The sequence below is a fragment of the Coturnix japonica genome, chromosome 13 (genome assembly GCF_001577835.2).
Source record: "Coturnix japonica isolate 7356 chromosome 13, Coturnix japonica 2.1, whole genome shotgun sequence".
NCBI classification, from domain to species: Eukaryota; Metazoa; Chordata; class Aves; order Galliformes; family Phasianidae; genus Coturnix; species Coturnix japonica.
The window spans coordinates 15,485,352-15,505,099 of record NC_029528.1 but is presented as its reverse complement, the minus strand read 5'-3'; the positions used below and the strand labels follow the sequence as shown (position 1 = coordinate 15,505,099).

Here is a 19,748-nt window from a genome sequence, read left to right as displayed (position 1 = left end):
CCATGGCCCTGCTCTGCTTCAGCAACAGGATCCTTAGATCCTCAGACTGGGACAGTGAGGGACAGCGTCGTGATGTGGAGAGCGTTGGAAAACCTTTGGGAGTGCTCCCGTCAGACCTCCCAGGGAAATGCATGTTTTGCGTCTTCCTCAGAACCTGATTTAAAACAAAAAGATGCATTAACAATTTTGCTTTGGGAGATCGTAAAGAACAGCACAAACTAAACAAACTAAATCAGCATCTGCCAAAGTTAATATTCAGCATTAAAAATCAGCACTGATGAGAACCATCGTAGATCAAATAATTTATTTAGTAATTCCATGTAAACACTTCAGCTTTACTAGCAAATACAACGCTCGCTGTTCTTTTAAATAGATCATTCAAAAAATAAGACTCTATTATTAATGGCAGGTTGACTAGAGATTTCCATACTACTGTACAACGAGGAATTTGTTTGCTAATGAATTTAACATCTTGATTTTTCTTGTTCTGTGTTTGCTTTACAGAAAGCCCAAAGGACACACATTGGAAGTGCTCCCTGCCGATGCCACTGCTGGCTGTGCTGTATGGGGAAGGTACGCAGGCAAATCCTCCCATTCTGGCACTGGCATAAGCTGATGTGAGAGTGGGATGGCGGAACTTGTAACCACACTGTTCAGAAACCACACCTTTCCGATGAGAAAACAGAACATAAATGGTGGAGAGCTTCTCTTTGGGATGTGTAAAAGCAATGAACTCCATTGTTGGCATTTACATAGAAGCACAACAGTACACACACACGTATCCACAGTGTCTCGAAAGCAGACTATGAACTGAAGAAAACAGTGGTTCTGAGGCTCGATACACCAGTGCACTAAAACCAAAAGAATGATGCCTTCTTACATAGTCAAATGAAAAATAAATATCTTTATTTTCTGCCTAATTTATTTCAGGTTTCAAATAAATTTTAAATAAATCTGTACAAAGTATACTGTTACAGTATATATTTGTAAGTTAACTGAAATGCCTAAGTGTAACAACACTACAAGAAAGCAGTATAGATTGGCACATCTCTAATAAAGATTAACTTTTACACTCAAAAAATACCAACTGCCATGAAAACCCCTTATGTCTTTTTGATATCTTTATGCAGGTTACGTCGCAAACATGTTACAGATGAGTTCTGCTCTGTCTAAAAGTCACTTGTAATAATTTTTTAGAGAAAGTGAACATCTTTGTAGTGCTAAAGGGACACTTTCAGGCTAAAGAGGGATATATGTGGGGGAAAGGGGAGGAAAAAGCGCAGATTTCTGAAAATTCAGTCTGACAAAGGGTCAATTTTACACACTTTCATCCACCTTGACAATGGTTATAACCAGTGCCAGGGACCGGTCCTGCGCCCTGCAAGGCCACAGTGTGCGGCCATGCACCTGGTGAAGGCCCCCATTGAGAGCCCACGGCCAGCACCTCACCTGGCTGCGCCGCTCCAGGAGCGCTTCAAGCCAAATAAAAGCAGGAGAAAAAATGTTTTTTCCTTGTGATTGAGATGGAATTAACACACATGTGCTGGGGAGGTGAGTTGTGCTTTTTTTTGCCCAGTGTTAATCTGAGAGTGTCCCTTTGCTCAAAATAAAAACTTCTGTACTTTAAAGTTTAGATACTGAAGCAATCTTATTCACTACCAACAGAGTAAAAAAAGCCAGGTACATTTCAAGATTCAAGTTTTCAAATGACATAATCCAACTGCAGTTCATGAGCTTCTGAAATCTTGTACTATTTCATTAAAAACTCCGAACTGGGAATCAGGGGATAAATGTTACAGATTAAGAGTGAGAATTTTCTGTATTCTAATCTTTCCAATGATAGATTAAATCAATGTTTACATGCTGAAAGTTAATCTTACATTAGAATGCAGTTCAATATTGGCTGCAACATAAACTTATAAATAAATCAACTACAATAGGTTGAACTCTGTTAAATATTTCTAAGTTAATAAAATATTGACAGTATTATAAAATTACAGTATTTACAATAAGAAAAAATCTAGACTAATATATACCTTTAACAGATCCGTCCTCCGGTTTGGGATTGCCACGGAATTATGAATATATGAACAATTTCTCATAAACTTGCATCACAATGTAATTTTTCCATTAGAACTAGAGACGGTATCTATCACTGCCCTTTAAAAAACAAGTGACTTCGCATGGTGGGGTGTAGCTTTTGGGTACCAAACTGGTAACAGGAGTCCTCCGCAAGACGTCTGAAGGTGGTACCAGCCTCAACTGCTCAGATTTAAGCTGTATTAGAGAACTGCCAGCAATCAGAACCACACAGGCTGCAAAAGGGGAGGAAAGGTAGTTTTCAGCTCAGAGTGTACAGCTGGAAGACTCCTGTCATTATGGACTCCAACTAAGGCTGCAGGAGCTTTGATCTGCTCTGCAGTGCAAAACCTTGTCTTTTGTTTCACTGAGATGAAGTTAGTCTTAAAGGGACATAGTTAGGTTGCGGCTATACCAGAAATGCTCTTGCCAGCCATGCATGACTAAACCAGATCAAATCACTCGAGATGCTGTTCTTGCTCTATGGATGCTGCCTTTTTTTTTTTTTTTTTGGCTTGGAGTGTTTTAGTGTTTTTAATTATGATTTTTTTTTTTCATTTTGTTCATTCAGAAGAAAAAGAAAGTTTGGCTGGGACCATGTAATAACTCATTTTCTATTCCTCGCCAGCTCTGCTGTTTCACAAGTATTAGCACAGTACTGCAGCATTTGGGTTGCAAACTCTTAGGAAAGGGAGGAGTCTTCAGCTCTCCCAATTTTGCAAATTACCTAAATCAATGGCGGTCATTAAGAAGCACCAGCTGCTTTTGGAGCCCCAAATACCTAGCAATGTCCTTTTAAGGATCAGGCCTTTCACCTGCCTTTTCCATCAGCCTCGGAGGAAGTGCTTAAAACTATTTTAGGATGGGCAGTGCTCAAATTCTCTCCCTCCTCCCCACTTTATGTTTCTTTTCCAAAACAGAAGCTTTGCTTTCTAGGAGAATATGGAGAAAAAATCTTAAAAAAATCAGAAAAAGGCATATCCATACTCGGTTCCCACCCTCCGCTCCCCCCCATCCTCTTCACTGTCCAACCGAAACAGCATTGTGCAGCATTTACTTTTGGAGAAATTACTTTCCAAGCCCAAACCTGAAGATGCTTTGTGAGACACCTGCCCACGGGCTCTGGGAAGGTGAACCACGTCGTGCATCTGCAGGCATTTCTACCAGCCCCGTACCAGGCAGACAGGAACACCGCTGTCCTTAAAAGCAGACTTTAAAGCGTCAAATAATAATTTGTAAACTTCAGTCTACGTTACCAAGAGGAGGCTCTAGGTCCTGTGGGCTCCATTTCCAGAGTTGCAGAGCAGGAAAACTAGAAAGAAAGCTCGGTACCTTTCAAACACCTGCCAGTTTGTACTGGGGGGAGTGGGGAACGAGAGAGACAAAATGACAACTGACCTTATAAACAAAGGTATGTTTAGGGCTTCTGGTTTCAGGAATAAACCGATATTTACTGGTAAAAGTCTGCCAAAAAACAAAAACAGAAACACAGGATTACTGGTAAATATTGGTTTATATGGAGAAGAAAAAAAATGTCATAGTGCTCCCGCTGTCCATGCGCAGAGGGATGTGCTGCGGGACTGTGCTGTGGGCAGAGGCCAAGAGCTGGTCCCAGGCACCCTGTATTTGCTGGCAATAGGGACAGGGACACCTCAAACCAGAAGCCACGTGTTCACCACAAAGCCAGGTCACTTATCTTTGCTCCTCTCAAACTACACACTGCTTTCCAGGCCCCCCTCCTACACAAGACTGCTGCTCACCCCGCAGCCCTACAGTGTCTGTCTGACTGACACCACCTGGCAATGACTTCACATAATATGGTATCTCACTGCGAAGGCTGCTCGAGTCTCAGCCCCTGGGCTATGATGGGTTGTCCACGCCATGAGATACCATAAAATATACAAAGCTGAGTGAATATTTGAAATGAAGCATTTTCTTGTAAGTGGCATAAACCCATTCATTTTATTTACATGCTTATTTATTTCCAAAAATAGAGAATTGGTCCACATTGGACAAGATAAATCAAGAAGCCATACAGTAGAAGAGTTAAAAGTCCAACATTTAACCAAAGTACAATGAAATTCCAGAATTCTGTGGCTCATTTGAACCACAGAAACATACACGAGCCACACAGACATTTGTACATATAGCATCATATTACCAATAATATTTGCAAACATGAGGTCAAGATGGCTAAGAACCCAACAGAACCAAACCATGGGCAATGGCTGAAAAGAAGCAGGTGTGAGCAGCTGGCACTACTGCGGGAAAATCACCACACCCAGGGACTTGGTGTCACTCACTGCGTTTTCTTAACCTGAAAAAGTCCTGATTTCCCTTTCCTGGGACCCAAAGGCAGGAGCACGCTGGGTGACCTGCAGTGCCGGGCTGGTGCATGGCACCACAGCACCCGGGTTGTCTGTGCCCAGTGCAGAGCCTGCCAGCAGCTGCCCAGCCCCTGCACCCAAAGCTTTCTGCCCGAGTGGGGCACAGATGTGGGACTGGGCTGCCATCTCGTCCTGCTGTGGCCCATCCTGCCCCACAGCCCTGTCTTGCTGTGGCTCGAAAGTGCCTGGAGCCAAGAGCCATGGGTGCCTGCGGAGCGCTGCCTTTACAGAAGGGTTTCCCTCTCTCACCGGGGGCAGGTGTTGGCCCTGGGAATGCACATTCTGTCAGCCTTTCCTGGAAGACTACAAATAATCAAGCCTAAATGGATTTATGGACGAGAAGGGGTTGTATCTGACAGACAGTGGAGTGATTTTTACGCAAATGGTTTAACATTTTACATGACCAAAAAGAAAGAAAAAAAAAAAAAAAAAAAAAGCTCAGATACCTGATGGACAGCAAAAGAAAAGAATGGAAAAGATGCATTATCTCCGTGTGATGGCCGAGTTTATCCAAGGACCTCACCACAATAATTCCTTGATGTCACCAAAGGATGGAAATACAGATTTAAGCCTACATCTTTCAGTTCATAACTTTCAACTGAAAGTGGAGTGGGCTTCCAGCCTACACGTTTGGGCTCTCCCACAGAGAATCACTGCAAGTAAAGCAGGGAAGACTGATGTAGCACTGCTGGTACTTCTACAAACAAACCAACCCACCACTACATTGGGCAGAACTGCATAAAAGGGTATAAATTCATTTCCATTTTGTATCTTTGACATTCGGAATGTTAGGTCTAGTCCAATGTGAATACTAGTAGAGAGCTAATTTACAGAATACCAGTGATAATTGTATGTACCTAAAAGGATTTAAAGGCAAGTATACTCAGCACATTTATTAAAAAAACACCTTTGCCAAAATGCCAGACCTTTGACACAAGTTAGAACAGAAGCAACCGTGCAGTTCTCTAAGTGGAAGGACAGCCTTCAGTACACGTCACTACTACCATCTGAGCCAAGAACAGACAGCTCTTTCTGCTCATTTGTCTTCTGGAACGTCTCTAATCTCAGATGCGAAACATGTTTTTAAAAAGGTGGGCCTGATCCCATGCAGTTGGGTATGCACAGCACTCCCCAGTGAAACTCAAAGCCCAAATTCCTAACGAGAGAGCACAAGAGATTTTGCATTTTCATACATCGAATAGCTACCATGCAAGCATACCACGACGTTTTTGTACTGTGTACTTCAAAGTCAGCTGATACAGTTTCACTAGAGTTGAGTAACATAATGACATTGGTATTTCTCGAGGAGGGGGACAAAGGTTGTGCCAGTGGCAACTGCCAGCTTACCAAGGGAAAACAGTGGAGGAACAACTTGGGAACGTAATGAACGGTATTATATATGAGTTCAAACACAGCAGCCTCTAAGACATTAGCACCTAACTCTGTAATACAGTTAATTTCTATGGCACCTTCAGTTCATTTAGTTTTTCTAACCAAAATCAGATGCTGAGGGGAAGACACTCTTCCTCTTGAATGAGCAAGTTGTTTAAAGCCTAGCAATACTGCCAGAGCATCACTAACATTTCTTCTCTCAATCTATTGCCTCTCCCAGCAGAGGCTGGTCCCTGCCACTGCAGACTGCCCGCACCCAGCTTTGTCATGCTCCTCTGAGCCAGGGGACTCGTTGGGACATTCAGACATTTAAGAAGCCTTAAACTGAACTACAGCAGCAAAGGGCTGCTCCTGCTCACAACAGCTTACCTCCTAGATCCCTTGGGAAGGAGGTAGAGAAGCTCTGCATGCACACGTACGTGTATGTGTGTGGGCAGCCTAAAGCTCAGAGACAGATAAGACCTGGAAAGAACTGGATAGGCCTTTCTCCCTGAACCTTCTCTTTCTGCCCACCTCCAAAACCAACAACTTTTAGGTTTGTTTTTTTTTTTTTTTGCTTTGTTTGGTTTCATTAAACAAACAAACAAACAAAAAGCTGAATACATCCGGACTCGTTGGTTGCTGAGGAATACTATGGGATGTGGCAGCCTGTGCTCATGGTCAGGATTTGAACTGGGGCTGCCAGATCACAGGAGGAATTTAGATGTCATACTGCCAAGTATTCTGTGCTTGTGTCTCCTCTTTGGCCAACCATACTTTGATCTAGATGTGCTCACCAGGTAAGTCCAGAGAAAATCAACCCTTTTCCACCCTGCAACTCTGGTTCTGACAAATCAGTGCTTCCCAGAGGAAACTCACTTGCTCAAAGTCTGCAGATCTACTCAAGAAATACCTCTGCCTCCAACCCTAGAAACCTTCCATCTCCAGTTCAGACTAAGCTTCTTTCTACCCTGTGCTGTTCCGGTGATCAACATCATTGGTAGCAAAAGAAGGCATCCATGTATTCACCCATATTTATCCAAGCAAAAATCCCCCCATTTCTCTGCATTCTGCTGTTTGCCAACAAGTTAAAAGGTCTGCACAGATTACCTGGAAAACAAGATCTTTCCCTGCAGAAGGTTTGTTGCTTTCAAGCTAGCACATACTGCCGCGTGATACTACTTTAACTGCTCCTTCTGAAACAAGGAATTGCTGGTCTGCAATTCCCAGTGCCCTGTTTAATAATTTTACTATTATTAATAACAATGATTTTATTGTTATTATTAATAATAATAGTACACCATTATAATGTTATCTAATCATGGAGGATACCAAGCTATTTTTTAGGAGACCCTGTAATTACCACTAACTTTAGTTAGTAGTTAGTTTCTGTCCCCAGCTCTTTAAAAACTCCTGCGTAGGTGGGTGCACGTTACTCCTCCACTTAGATCTGCTACTTTGCTGTGTTGTATTTGCCTCAGATGCGCAAGTTGCAGAAAGACGTTCGTTATTCTTGACATTCAGAAAGACCAAGGGCCTCTCAAACACACCCCATGCTCCAAAAGTAATGCCTCCTATTTTGTTAGGTCAGCTCACACTGTCAGAGGCAGATGTTGATGGGATGAGAGTAGAGGCTGGACTTTCCACCAATATCCGGTTACATTTTTTGTTGCTGTGTGGCAGATGGCAGCAGAAGGGCGGTCTGAAAGAATGGCATCTGACATGGAAGTGCGTATGGAGCAAAGCTGTGGAACTGAATTATTCCATGATGAAAAAATGGCACCCATTGACATTCAAGACTTGCTGATTGCTTCTGGAGTCCGAACAGTGGATGTGAGCACAGTGAGGAGGTGGATGGTGCATTTCTGCAGTGGTGACAGTGACAGTGGTCACCTCTGCTGGTGCAGATTATTACGAGCATGGCATGCAGGCTCTTGTTCGTCACTGGCAAAAAATGCACAGCTAATAGTGCTGAAAAATAGTATTTTGTAGCTGAGAATTTGCTCTATCGGATAGTGTTATTGCACTCCTTGCACCTGTAACAACTTCTGTGAAAATAAATAGGAAGCATTATTTTTGGAGCATTCTATATAACATGAATTAGTGCAGAAAGTATAAGCGTGCCTTCAGTCCTACATGTTTAGATCCTCTGAAGAGCCTTCTCACTTATATACTTAAAATACCGTTTGTTCCCCAGGGTCTCCAGCTCTCCAAAACATTCCTGCTAAACTGATTAATTTCCACAAATTAAATTAAATTTGTGGCCTGCTGCACAGAATGGCTCTTCCGACACACTCTGGGAGGGCTGGACCTCTGTCTTGTCAAAAAGCCTTGCTCCAGAAGTCCCTCCTGTTATAAATATTTTACTGGTCTGTCTTGCACTTCAGCTCTGGATCTCCTTCATCCTAACCTGGGTGTCTGGAACCTTTCAAGGCATCTTTCAAGGCTGCCTTGACCGGGCTCGCGATTTTGCTTTTCTGATGTTCTCCCCTGCAATGTTTTATAATGCAAGACTCATTTTTAGTAAAGTGTCTTCCACCCCTGAGGATGCTGAACCTGTAATTGTACTGTGGTCACTGCTATTTAATGACTCAGCTGTAATTATATCTTGAACCAGTTCTTACGTTTTAGTCCTAAATCAAGGCTAGCTCTACAACAGGCTGTTAAAATAAATGATTCTTTAAGTAAAACAAGATGTTTGTTCACCAAAACGTTAGCCGGTTCCTTCCAAAACCATCTGGCCAGATAGCACGGACGTAATTGAATTTACCTTTTCTAACAGGTTTATGAAGACACACGAGCTTGGTTTTCCCTCACGTCCCATGAAATCCGTAACCTTTACCTTGTTTGGAATAGAAGATGTCCCAGTGCCTCCGTTTCATTACAATGTGGGATTTATCTCTGACATAGGTTTGGCGGTGTGGGCACCACTATTCCAATTTCCTCTTGGATTTTATAGCAACTTTTAAATTGAGTGCTCCTTCACACCTTTATGACCCACGTATCCTGTATAGTTTGATGGAAGTCGCTGCAGTATTTTCATCATCTTCCCTCTTACTACGCTTCAGGCAGGCTTGCTATGTCAAGGTCTTTTAAAACCACTGAGCAGTCTGCTCGGACTATTTTTATGTCATGTTTCCACACTGGCACACAGACTTCTTTCTTGTTTTGACCACACGCCTATTTCTCATCCAGATCTCCAGTCTGACATCTGGTTGCTCTTCCAGCACCCACAGCTCTGCTCCCAGCCTCCCTGTGCCTCACGTGCACTGAAAATTACCCCATGCCCTCCAGCAAAAATGGCCGTATATTCCAGGTGCAACTCAGCTCAGCCCTGGATGGCCTCAGCCTTCCCCCAGAGCTACCTCTAACACTCCTCCCAAAACCTCGTCCACTTTCTGTGCCACCACCCCAGTTCCTCTTCAGCTGAAGTGGAGAGCAGCCTCTACTGCAAAGCAATGACAGCAAAGCAATGACAGCTCACCTGCTGACCCTTTCTGTCGTCTTCACAGCATGCATTAAAACTTCTGGAAAGCAGCACCATGATATCCTGAATGCTGTCTTCTTCCCAGGCAACCAAATACAGCTTCTCAAGTATCTCAGCCTTTCATACACAAAGATGACAACCCCAGGACTGCCCTAAGCACTCTGATATCTTCCAAGATCCATTTTTCCATGTATCAGATGGACTGCATCATCATCATCAGGTGCAGAGCCCACACTTCCCTCCATCAGTCCTCTGCATTTATCCCTCCCGGAGCCCCCTTCTGCCCTCTGGCAGCCCCTTTCAGCATGCAGAGAACCACACAGCCAAGGCTTACATGAAATCATAACCCGCTCCCTTAGTCCCGACCAGTTCCAAGTCAAATCTGCTCAAACAGAAGTCAGTGCAGAGGTGAGGACAGACCACGAGCACCTGCAGATGATTTAATTCCCTGTTCTCTCCACCAGCCCAGTAACTCTGTCCTCAAAATGCTTCCAGAAGCTCACAGTGTCACCACTCCCAAAGTGCATCCTTTCTGCACTTCTTTTTGCTCTAGCTAGTACAACTAAGCTGATATTCTTCCACTCCCATAATTAAACTAAGATTTTGACTTTGTGATCACATGAAGTCAATCTTTAAAAACAGTCTGACTGCTGATTCCTTATTTTTAATTACTTCTAACCACCAATTAGAGACTTTCATTGGACAAAATAAGTTACACGTGGCCTCTCAGCAACCTGCACATCTCACTGAGCACAACTTCTAGTTTGTTTTTCCTTTAAGTAAGTTTGAAAGAGCCCCGAAACGCAGCCTTGTCAAAAGACGCACCCGCAAACTGAACTGTTTGTGTTCCTGACAGTCGAGATGTCAATTACACTAATTTGCAGTGCTTAGTTCAGAATTATTTATGCTAGAAAAACAGTTCTCAATATCTAGTCCTTGTTGTGTTCAGAGACCTGCCTGGCTGGTCCAGCTGCACCGTAGCAGCTCCTGGCAAGGGTAACCATCCTTTATTACTCAAAGAAAATAATGTTTTTAAGAAAAAGAAACATAAGTGTGGTTACAACCCCATCCCCGACAAGACTCTCATGGCTTCTCTTCTTCACTTCTGGTGCCGTTCACACAATATTTTTCTCAAGTTGACCTGCCCACACAGCTCCTGATAAGCCAATGCAATGTTGCCAGCTTTCCTCATCATCATTTGAGTGGGAGGTTTAAATACCAGATTTCACAAAATCCTTCATCTACGCTGCCTAGCCCCACAATTTCTTGAAGCACTGACAGATCAGTAAACCTTCACTGTTTGCCCAGAAATGTGAAAGCTGGGCCTGCTGCTGCTGATGGGATGAGGCGCACAGCCCTGGGTGTGGTGTGAGTCTCGGGGTGACACAGGCTGACGAGGTGACACGTGCTCCTAACATGGCCTGGCTGAGCTCCTCTGCCTATACAAATACCAGAACAAAAGGCAAGCCTGGGAAAAGCGCATTCCAAACTTCAGAAGACTACAGCACTAGAGCCAACAGCTTCCATTGCACTCACCGGCTGTGGTGCAACCGCAGAGAAACAGAAGATACTTCCTTGTGAAACACTACAGCCAGTCCCATGTGGAGGTGTGGGGCATGCCAAGCAGAGAGGCTGCCCTTCAGACGGCAGCGATGCCCCAGGGTGTCCCACCCACACAGGTGCTGCCCAAGGTGCACACGGCAGCGTGCCTTTCTACCCAAGCAAAGGTAGAAGGAGAAAATAACTCTGTTCCCAGCCCATGACCAGAGTAATGCACTGGCTGAAGGGTGCTGCAGATCTCACAAGCATCTGGTGATCTGAGCTTGATTCCACATCAAGACATTCACCAGCAACAGAAAGAAAGATCGAAAAAAAATGCCACTGCTCATTTTCTCCACTTCCAGCTCCCAGCAGTAGGATTACACAGGCCATACATTTACAATGGGGGCAACTCGGCCCTGGCACTCCACCCAGAGAGCTGTGATGCCCCATCCCTGGAGGTGCCCAGGATGCCGAGGATGGGCCCTGAGCTGCCTGACCTGGAGGGGCAGCCGGCCCATGGCAGGAATGGGGCTGGGGGCTGTAAGGGCCGCTCCAACCCAACTGTTCTGTGGCTCCACAGATGCATGGCAGCCTCCTCCATCCTCCAAGGGAAGCCTGCAGCATTGTCCCAGCGCTGGGCGATGCATCAGCACGGCTGGTGACACAGGATCTGCACACATAGGACAGGTCCGTGCATGCCAGCCCTGTACCCTGGGCACCAAACTCATCACCTTGAGCTGCACCCTGCGTGACAGTGTGAGACACCTCTGAAGGCACGTACCAGCAGAACAGGGTCACCTGATAGTCAGACCCACCGAGATGCTGCCAATAAAGACATGAGCTCTGACTCCTTGACAGCTGCCAGCGGGGACTGAGAAAACGGTCTCTTCACCGTGTCTAACAGGAAACCCAAACTCATTTGAGTTAACACGGTCATGCAGTCACCTTTACAAATAGCTCTCCATAGAAGTGTACATGCTTACCAGCACAGCGTTTTAACATACAGAGGTCCAAACCTATTAAAGAAGCACTCGGGCATCCCTATGGCAGGTCAGATCCCAGCAGCCTCTCACTCCCAGCCTGCACCATCAAGAGGGGCACATCATCCTCTGCAATAACCCCACACCTCTTGCCTCTCCAGTCTGCAGCAGAAAGAATGAAGCTTTTCTTCACTTCCTGCATATTTTGAGATAGTGTTTCAGACAAAAACCTCAGCCAGGAAGGCTCAGAACAAACCTCCAATGCCAGCGCTGTAGTCAGCCCTCTTTTCACTTCTGTTTCCTACGTGTCCTAAGCCTAAAAGAAGACACGTATTTTGCAAAGGTATGCTGTGCATATGACAGAGATCTGCTGCACAAGTTCCTGAGCCAAGCTAAGGAGCCAGGGGAGGCCGTTTGGATCCCCTGCAGCGCCCCATGCAGCACCCCGAGCCCGGCCTGGGCACAACGCAGCCCCAGCCACTGGTGGCCGTGGGGGGCCGAGCTCAGGGCCGGACTCCCCCAGGCACACGTGTCCATCTGAACAGCGCTGATGGGACCGTGCGGCCATTCGTTCTGTCTCGTTATCAGCAGCCAACGCTCAAAGCCGGTCCTCTATCTTTATTCTTCCTCACTTCAGATGGCGTTTACTGTGAAAACAGACCTCATTCCTTGCGATAGGAATTCAACTCTATCTCTTCTGCAGCACTGCGCCCACCGAGCTCTCCACGCATCTCCCGCTCCTACAGACGCGGCTACGGGCAGCTCCGCCGCTCCAGCCCCGGGTGCGGCCCTGAGAGGGGCTGTGCCCCCGCTGTCCCCTCGCGCACGGCAGCCCCGTGGCTGAGGCTCTGGGGAAGAGGTTCTCGCAATGACCCCCATCGCACCGCACGCTCTCCCAGAGCCCGCCGAGCCGCTCCGCACCCTCGGGCGGCTCAGCCGAGCGCGCACTGCGGCGGGTCGGGAGGAGCTGTGTGTGTGCAGCGCTGGTTCCTCTCCCCGGCCCCGCTCCCGTCTCCGCGTCTTCATCGGCGGCCGCAGCATCCTTCATGCCGCAGGCAAAGCCCGCACCTTTCCATTGCATTTCCCCAACAACTTTTACACCGTCTTCACTACAATAAAATATCCCGCGTGCTGTTGGTAGCGTAACTCTCGGGACAGCGAACAACTGACATTTGGCATCTACTTCTGCACTTCACACACCACTCTGACTCGCAGCAGCTCCAAGCGACGCGTGGCCCAGCGGTGCTCGCAGCCCTGGCACCGTGCGAGCAGTGAGATGCGCTGCGCTGCCCAGCGGGCTCACCGCCCCGGCCTGTGGGTACCGCTTAAACAGATCCGGCAGGAGCCCAAATCCTCCAAAAAATAACAAAGAGGGAAGGAGGGGGAAAGCAGCTCGCAGAGCAGACCCAGGGCAACCACCCGGCACAGACACCGCGACGGCGGGGAGGCGGCATCGCCCCTGACCCCGCGAGCACTGCGCAGGGCTGCCCCGCTCCGGCGCAGCCGAAAGAGCAGCGCTGCTCAGGCGCCGTCAGCCCGGCACAATCCGTCATTGCGACACAGGAGAGCCAACGCGAAAGGAAAAACGAACGCCGCGTGTTTCGGGTCCAAAGATCGGGCTCCAGCTAAAGCAGGATTTTCAGAAATGTCACCGTTTGGAGAGTTCATCGGATTAACCTTCACTAGCTGAAAACTATATATACACGCCTCCTTGCCACGTTCACAGCCCACGCACAACACTTTGCGGTGCCAGAGAACTCATGTGAAAGGAACCAGAGGAAAGGAACCGTCGGCTCGAAAAAATGCTCCGTGTTGAAATTATCCCTCATTGTTACAAGTGGCACAGGAGATCGTGCCAGCTTCAGGACTCGGGGTAAAAATGTTGTTTACCTTGTCACTTGTGTCAAAACATTCTGACAAGGCTTTGCGTGCATCCAGCTCCTCCGTTCTGCCACCCAAAGTTCTGATCCTTCCACCCATCCTCGCATGGCAGACAACAAAACCGAGAGCAAAACTTTCGGTGAAGGAGGTTTGTGTGCAACAACTGCAAAGCCTGGAGTGGGGCTGCCTGTAAGAGAGCCAAGAGCTGCGGCCCTCAGCTACTGGATGTCTGCGGTGATAGCAGCGGGAAGGCAGCAGAGGAGGACTGGAAGAAGAGGAGAGTTTGGGTAAGCCTGACAGGAAATCAAAGCAAAGGGAAAGAAATAAAAAGGCATAAAACAAGATTTAAAATTTGCAATTAAAAATAAGTAAATCTTGACAGAATTCCCAGCAGGAAAACTCGCAGCCTTTGGGGCAGGTGAGACCTCTCACCAAATGATCCAAATCAGGAGGGAGCCAAAAGGTTTTGAAGGAGCTAAAAGAGTGTGTGGTTGGGCGGCAATTTGCTTCTGCCCTCTGATTTCCAGCTCACCTGAGAGAAATGGAGGCTGTTTTTGGCATGTCACAATAGCAAAGCCAGGAGGTTTGCTGCTTCTGGTTGCACTTTGAATTTCGCTTTCCCCGCAGTGTGCTCCCGTTCTAGCATTCTTGTAATTTCATGTCAGGACTTCTACTGACCGAGGCCTCCACTGAGGCCACCCGATTGTGTCTGCGCCCTTCAGAGCAACGGGAGGTCAGGATTTTAAGCAAAGAGAGAAACAAACCGTGTCAGTGCTCTGCAAGGTGCAGGATCCAAATGCAGTGGATCCTCTGAAGTATTTGATCCAAAACATACAGTAATTCCACTTGGGAAGGGAAGAAAGGAGAGGAGAGGAGAGGAGAGGAGAGGAGAGGAAAAAGTTAAGTTTTATCTGTTCAATTTGGAGAAGAGAGGAAAGCGGCAGAGCCTGGAGGAGCGAGACCAAGGCTGCAAAGCTGTGATGTGCAGCACTTCACCTTAACAGAGTGGAGTTTCGTTCTGCTGTTTTAAATGCTGGGAACCAAACTCCCCAGATACGATTTTAGCGTTTTGGAGCCCTGAATTAAATCAAGGCGGGAGAAGCGCGGAGTGAGGACATGCCCAAAACTCGAGGTTTTCACAAACCGTAATGGAAAAAGCGGGGCTGCTTTCAGCGGAACCGCGTATCAACCGGATCTCCGCCGAGCGGGCGGAGCCGCACCGACACACCGCGCTGCCCCCGCCGCTCCTTCCCCCCCTCTGCTCCTCGGCACAGCGGCACCGCTCCGCCGCGTACACGGAATGAAAACAGTCGGTACGGCTGGTAGAATCCATTGACTTTTTATTACAAATGTACTTGACCGCTTGGCTTCAGAAATTTTAAATCAATCCCTACTTTTTGAACGCCAATACAAAGCGAAATCTATTTTTACAATAGATTTGTAATTAAACGCCTAAAAATTGACAAAAATATTAGAGTTTGATGGAACAAAAATTAAAATAACAAAAACCGGTTACAAAAGTGTTAAATCCCCTCTTCAGCAGAGGTCCCCTCCCGACCCCGCTGTCCCGTTACGCGACATTAACACGCTGTCGGGACGGAGAGGTGCGTTCCGGCCGCGCACAGCGCGCAAACGGCTCCTTATCGTTCGGTATTCCGGTTAGAGCACCGACACCATCCGACACAACGGCACCGACCGTCTCCTCCGGTCCCTCATTTACATTTAAGAGCTTGCATAGTTCGAAGGGACAAAGGTCACACTACGGCTAATCATAAAAAGAAAAAAAAAAAAGGAAAAAGAAAAAAGGTGGTTACAGTGCGAGTCCGAAAGGCAACAAAGGATCCGCTCCCAGAAGCGCTGCCCCCGAGGGGCTCCGAGCGGCTCCCGGCGCCCGGCCCGGCCCCGCACCGCCACCAACGGCTCCGCTCGGCCGGGCCGTCAGGGAGCGAGGAGCGGGGAAAGGGGAGCGGGGCTGGACCGGCACCGAGCGGAGCCGGAGCTCAAAGGAAGAGGCAGGACCAAGAGCGGCTGGTGCTTTTTGTCTGGGATTCTATTTAACTTCTCAGAGACAGAGCTGTTCTGTTTTGTTCTGTTTTCTTTTCTTTTGTAACAAAACAAAACAAAACAAAACAAAAGATTTTGACTTCGGAGGACATTTCTCCGTTAGTGCAGAACCATTTACAGGGAGGTCGCATTTTAGCAGTCAATTACTTGACAGAGTCCCTTTAACTCAGAAACAAAGCAATGTCAGTATTGCGATGCATTTCAAGTTTTCTCGCGCGCAGTCGTTACAAAGCAGCTCTATCGTGCTCTTGGACCTGTCCTACACGACATTTAAAAGCATGTCACCGAGGAAAATAAGGCGTGCTGCTCAGGAATTGGGGACCTTGGCACATTTGAGCATACTGTCCTTGTGAGAAACAACACATATGGTCAAATATACCTCGCTTCTCCCGCACCGAACTGCGCTTTCTGCATTTTGTTTTAAATACTGAGACATCGGAGCCGTGGGAAGGCACCGAGCACCTCCGGGAGCGAAGGAATTTCAAAGAATAAAGAAGAAAAAAGAAGAATCGAACCAAAACCAGAAAAGCGAGAGCAACCCAAAGCAAGCCCGAACTCCACGAACCTTTGCAGTCATTTTACTCTCTCATTATCATCATTCGCCAAGTCCTAGGAGGAAGGGGAAAACAAAAACCAACGACCAACACACCAGAAAAGCCCCGAGGAGACACGGACGGACGGACGGAGCGCTCCGGCTCCGCTCCCCGACGGCCGCCCCCGCCGCGCCCCGCACCAACGGCACCGCACCGGGCCGAGCTTGGGGGGTTTGAAGGCCGGGGCTGCGGGCAGCGCCGTGCGGCCCAGCGGAGCCGTCGGGGGTTGGAGGCGGAGCCCCCCGCCCCGCACGCAGCACCGGAACAGCGGGAAGGAACGCGGCGGGACAGCCCGGGCGGCACCGCCCGACGATGCCGGCACGCGATTGAGAACCGTTCCGAATGTCACATCATGAGCTCGGAAAGCTTATTTTACTGCTCGAAATCAGGAAAGTGCACATGAAACCAATTATCAACAATTCCAGTGATTGTTAGAGAAACAGAATCGCCCAACGTCCGACGCCTCATCGATAACTGCGAACACCGACGGGGAGGGCACGGCACGACGGGAACAGCTTTGACACTCACAGTACATCTCCGAAACAAAGGGGGAGGGAGGAGGGGGAAAGGGATTACAGTTTGCAATGGGAATAGCAGACAGCAGAAAACAAACTTCTCTCACCGAGCTCCGCTCTCCCCCTGCGCCCCAGAGCTCCGGCCAACGACTACAGTTGTACCAGTTGTACTGCTTAAGGCATCTTTTGTTTTGTAACACCTTCTCTTCACTCGTCACGATGATAGTCATGCAGCAGTTTAATGATAAAAATATATTAATATTTTACTATACAGCAGCAAGAAGTTAGTCAATGAAAAGCACATCAACTTTAAAAAAGAAAAAAAATAAAATAGGAAAAAGAAAACAAAAATCCACCTGTAAAAATCTATTATTACAAATCATCTCGGTTCGGAGCTCGGCCCGGGCGCGGGGCTGGCGGGGCGCGGCGGCACGGAACGGCACGGCAATGCACGGTAATGCACGGTAATGCACGGCAATGCACGGCACGGCAATGCACGGCAATGCATGGCACGGCAATGCACGGCACGGCAATGCACGGCAATGCATGGCACGGCAATGCACGGCAATGCAATGCACGGTAATGCACGGCAATGCACGGCAATGCACGACCCGCAGCACCGGGCAGCACCGGCCGGCCGGCCCCGCACCGCGCAGCGTCTGAGTGCCCAAAGTACACAGAATAAGAATAAAAACAACGGATTATGAACAATACATGAACATCTCATATACACAACAATGACAATACGCCTACGGAGCTGTAAACCAAACAGGTGCAGAAAAATATTACGGGAGGAAACCCTTCACTTTTCTCTCTCTCTCTTTTTCTTTCTTTCTTTCTTTTTTTTTTTTAATTTTTCCTATTTGAGTAACTTTGGTTCCAACGTAAAAATCACAAGTTTGCAAATTTCATTTAAATGCCTTTTTTAATAATTTTTCTTCATGTTCACAGAAGTTTCACTGACCATTTTTATATGTCGAAGGTCCAGATGCAATGCATATCGTATAAAAGAGAGCACTTATTGTTTACCTTGCATGAATTAAACCTACGTACCTTGTAACTCTACAAACTTCTGCATAACATTTAGACAAAGCTCAGACACACAGCATGCCTAGCCCTCATATATATATACACATCTCTAATCACAGGTATATAGGGTGTCAAATATACTATAGTAACCTCCATGTAAGGTTCGAAATTTGGTAACAAAATGAGAAGAAAAAACTAAAAATATTATTTTACGTGTTCTAAAATATCTCTTTTTTTTTTTTTCTTTTTGTGCTAAAGTCAAATGTTAGCTCAACATGAAAAGGACTTTTTATATAATTCAGCAATATTATAATCTTGACCATTTTTGCAAACACTTTTAATAATAATAGCTTAAACGTGTACAAAAGTTCTCGGTTAATTAGGGAAATAAACACTCAGTTCTTTATATTTTTAATCAAGTAGGAAACACAGTTCATATATAATGTTATTACTTTTTTTTGACTTTTTGTTTGTTTGTTTGTTTGTTTGTTTTAGCAGCTGCTTACTGTTTGATACGGTGGGAAAAGTGGAGGGACATCCAGCGATGGGTGGCGGGTCGGAGGCGTTGCTGTCGCTCGGTGGAGGCTGCCGGGCGGGGGGTGCTCCGGGGGTGCCGCCCGGGAACGGCCGCGGGCCGCCGCCTGCCGCCCGCGCGGCCGAGAGCAGTCCGAGTCCGCGGCCCCGGCGCCGGGCGGGGCGGCCGGCGGGCGGTCAGTCCTCGTCGGGCTCGTCGGGCTGCAGCAGGGCGCCGGGCGGACCGGAGGCGGCGGCTGCGGCGGCGGCTGCGCTGCCCTCGGCCTCGGGCGGCGGCTCGGGCCCGGCCCCGGAGCCCGCGGGGGCGGCGGCGGCGGCGGCGCGCTTGTCCCGCTGCTTCTCCTGGATCTTCTTCATCTCGTCCGAGTACTTGCAGAAGGTGTGGCCGAACTTGGCCCAGACCTTGTAGGGGACGGTGATGGAGTTGCGGTAGGTGGGCTTCACCTCGCTCACCCGCATGAAGACGCCGTACTTGTTGGAGCCCACGTCGAAGAAGAAGCGCTTGTTGTCCACAGTCAAGGAGGTGCCCTCGGGCAGCTCGGCCGGCTCCTCCTCCACGCCGTAGTCGTCGATGAGCTTGGCCAGCGCGTCGCGGAACTCGATCAGGCCCTGCGCCGGCAGCGCGATGGTCTGGCCCTGCGCGGCGCCCAGCCCCGGGCCGCGGTTCACGGTCTGGCGGACGCGCAGGAAGCGGCCGCGCTGGTTCTCCTTCAGATCCATGTAATACTTGCGGTTCTCCCGCACCAGGAACTCGCTCTTGAGCGCCCGGCGCGGCTCGTCGGCCGCCTGCGCCAGCTCTGGGGGCTGGCTGGGCCCCAGCTGCGCGTAGTGCTCGATGAAGTCGCCCAGGTAGTCGCGGAACTCCACGGCCACGGACATGGACAGCGTCAGGCGGCTCTTGTTGCCGCCGGCGCCCACCTCTGCGATCTTCAGGAAGCGGCCCCGGGAGCTCTGCTTCACGTCCAGATAAAATCGCTTTTTCTGGATGTCCACCCTCTTGGAGGCCAGCTCCTGCGTCTCGTGCTGCAGCCCGCCGCCCGGCCCGCCGCCGCCGCCGCCGCCGCCGCCGCCCGAGCCCGAGCCCGAGCCCGGCCCCCCGCCGCCCGCCGCGCCCCCGCCGCCGCCGCCGCCGCCGCCGCCGCCGCCGCCCTGCTCGCTGCCGCTGTCTCTGTCCGCCATGATGCCGCCGCTCCGCCCGCCGCCGCCGCCGCCGCCGCCCGGCAGCGCCGCCTCGGCCGCCGCTCCGCCGCTCATGCCGCCCTCCGCCCCCCGCGCTGCCGCCCGCG

At 48.6% G+C, this 19,748-nt stretch overlaps 1 protein-coding gene across 4 annotated transcripts; it reads right to left on the bottom strand.

Moving 5' to 3' along the window:
* Positions 1–289: 289 nt before the first annotated feature.
* PURA (purine rich element binding protein A) lies at positions 290–19,656 on the bottom strand. Of its 4 annotated transcripts, XM_015876054.2 has the most exons (4): positions 18,435–19,656; positions 3,478–3,543; positions 3,336–3,391; positions 290–2,315 (listed from the first exon to the last, which is right to left on the bottom strand). In XM_015876054.2, exon 1 carries the CDS (start codon positions 19,639–19,641, stop codon positions 18,640–18,642), a length of 1,002 nt encoding a protein of 333 aa, XP_015731540.1. In that variant the 5' UTR covers positions 19,642–19,656; the 3' UTR covers positions 290–2,315; positions 3,336–3,391; positions 3,478–3,543; positions 18,435–18,639. The 4 variants fall into 4 exon arrangements, with proteins under 4 accessions (XP_015731540.1, XP_015731536.1, XP_015731539.1 ...); XM_015876050.2 differs by having other exon boundaries at positions 290–3,391; XM_015876053.2 differs by lacking the exon at positions 3,336–3,391.
* Between the last annotated feature and the right edge of the window lie 92 nt (positions 19,657–19,748).

Excerpts from the sequence above, each read along its gene's own strand:
- PURA (XM_015876048.2), bottom strand. The coding sequence starts at position 19,641 with ATGGCGGACAGAGACAGCGGCAGCGAGCAGGGCGGCGGCGGCGGCGGC.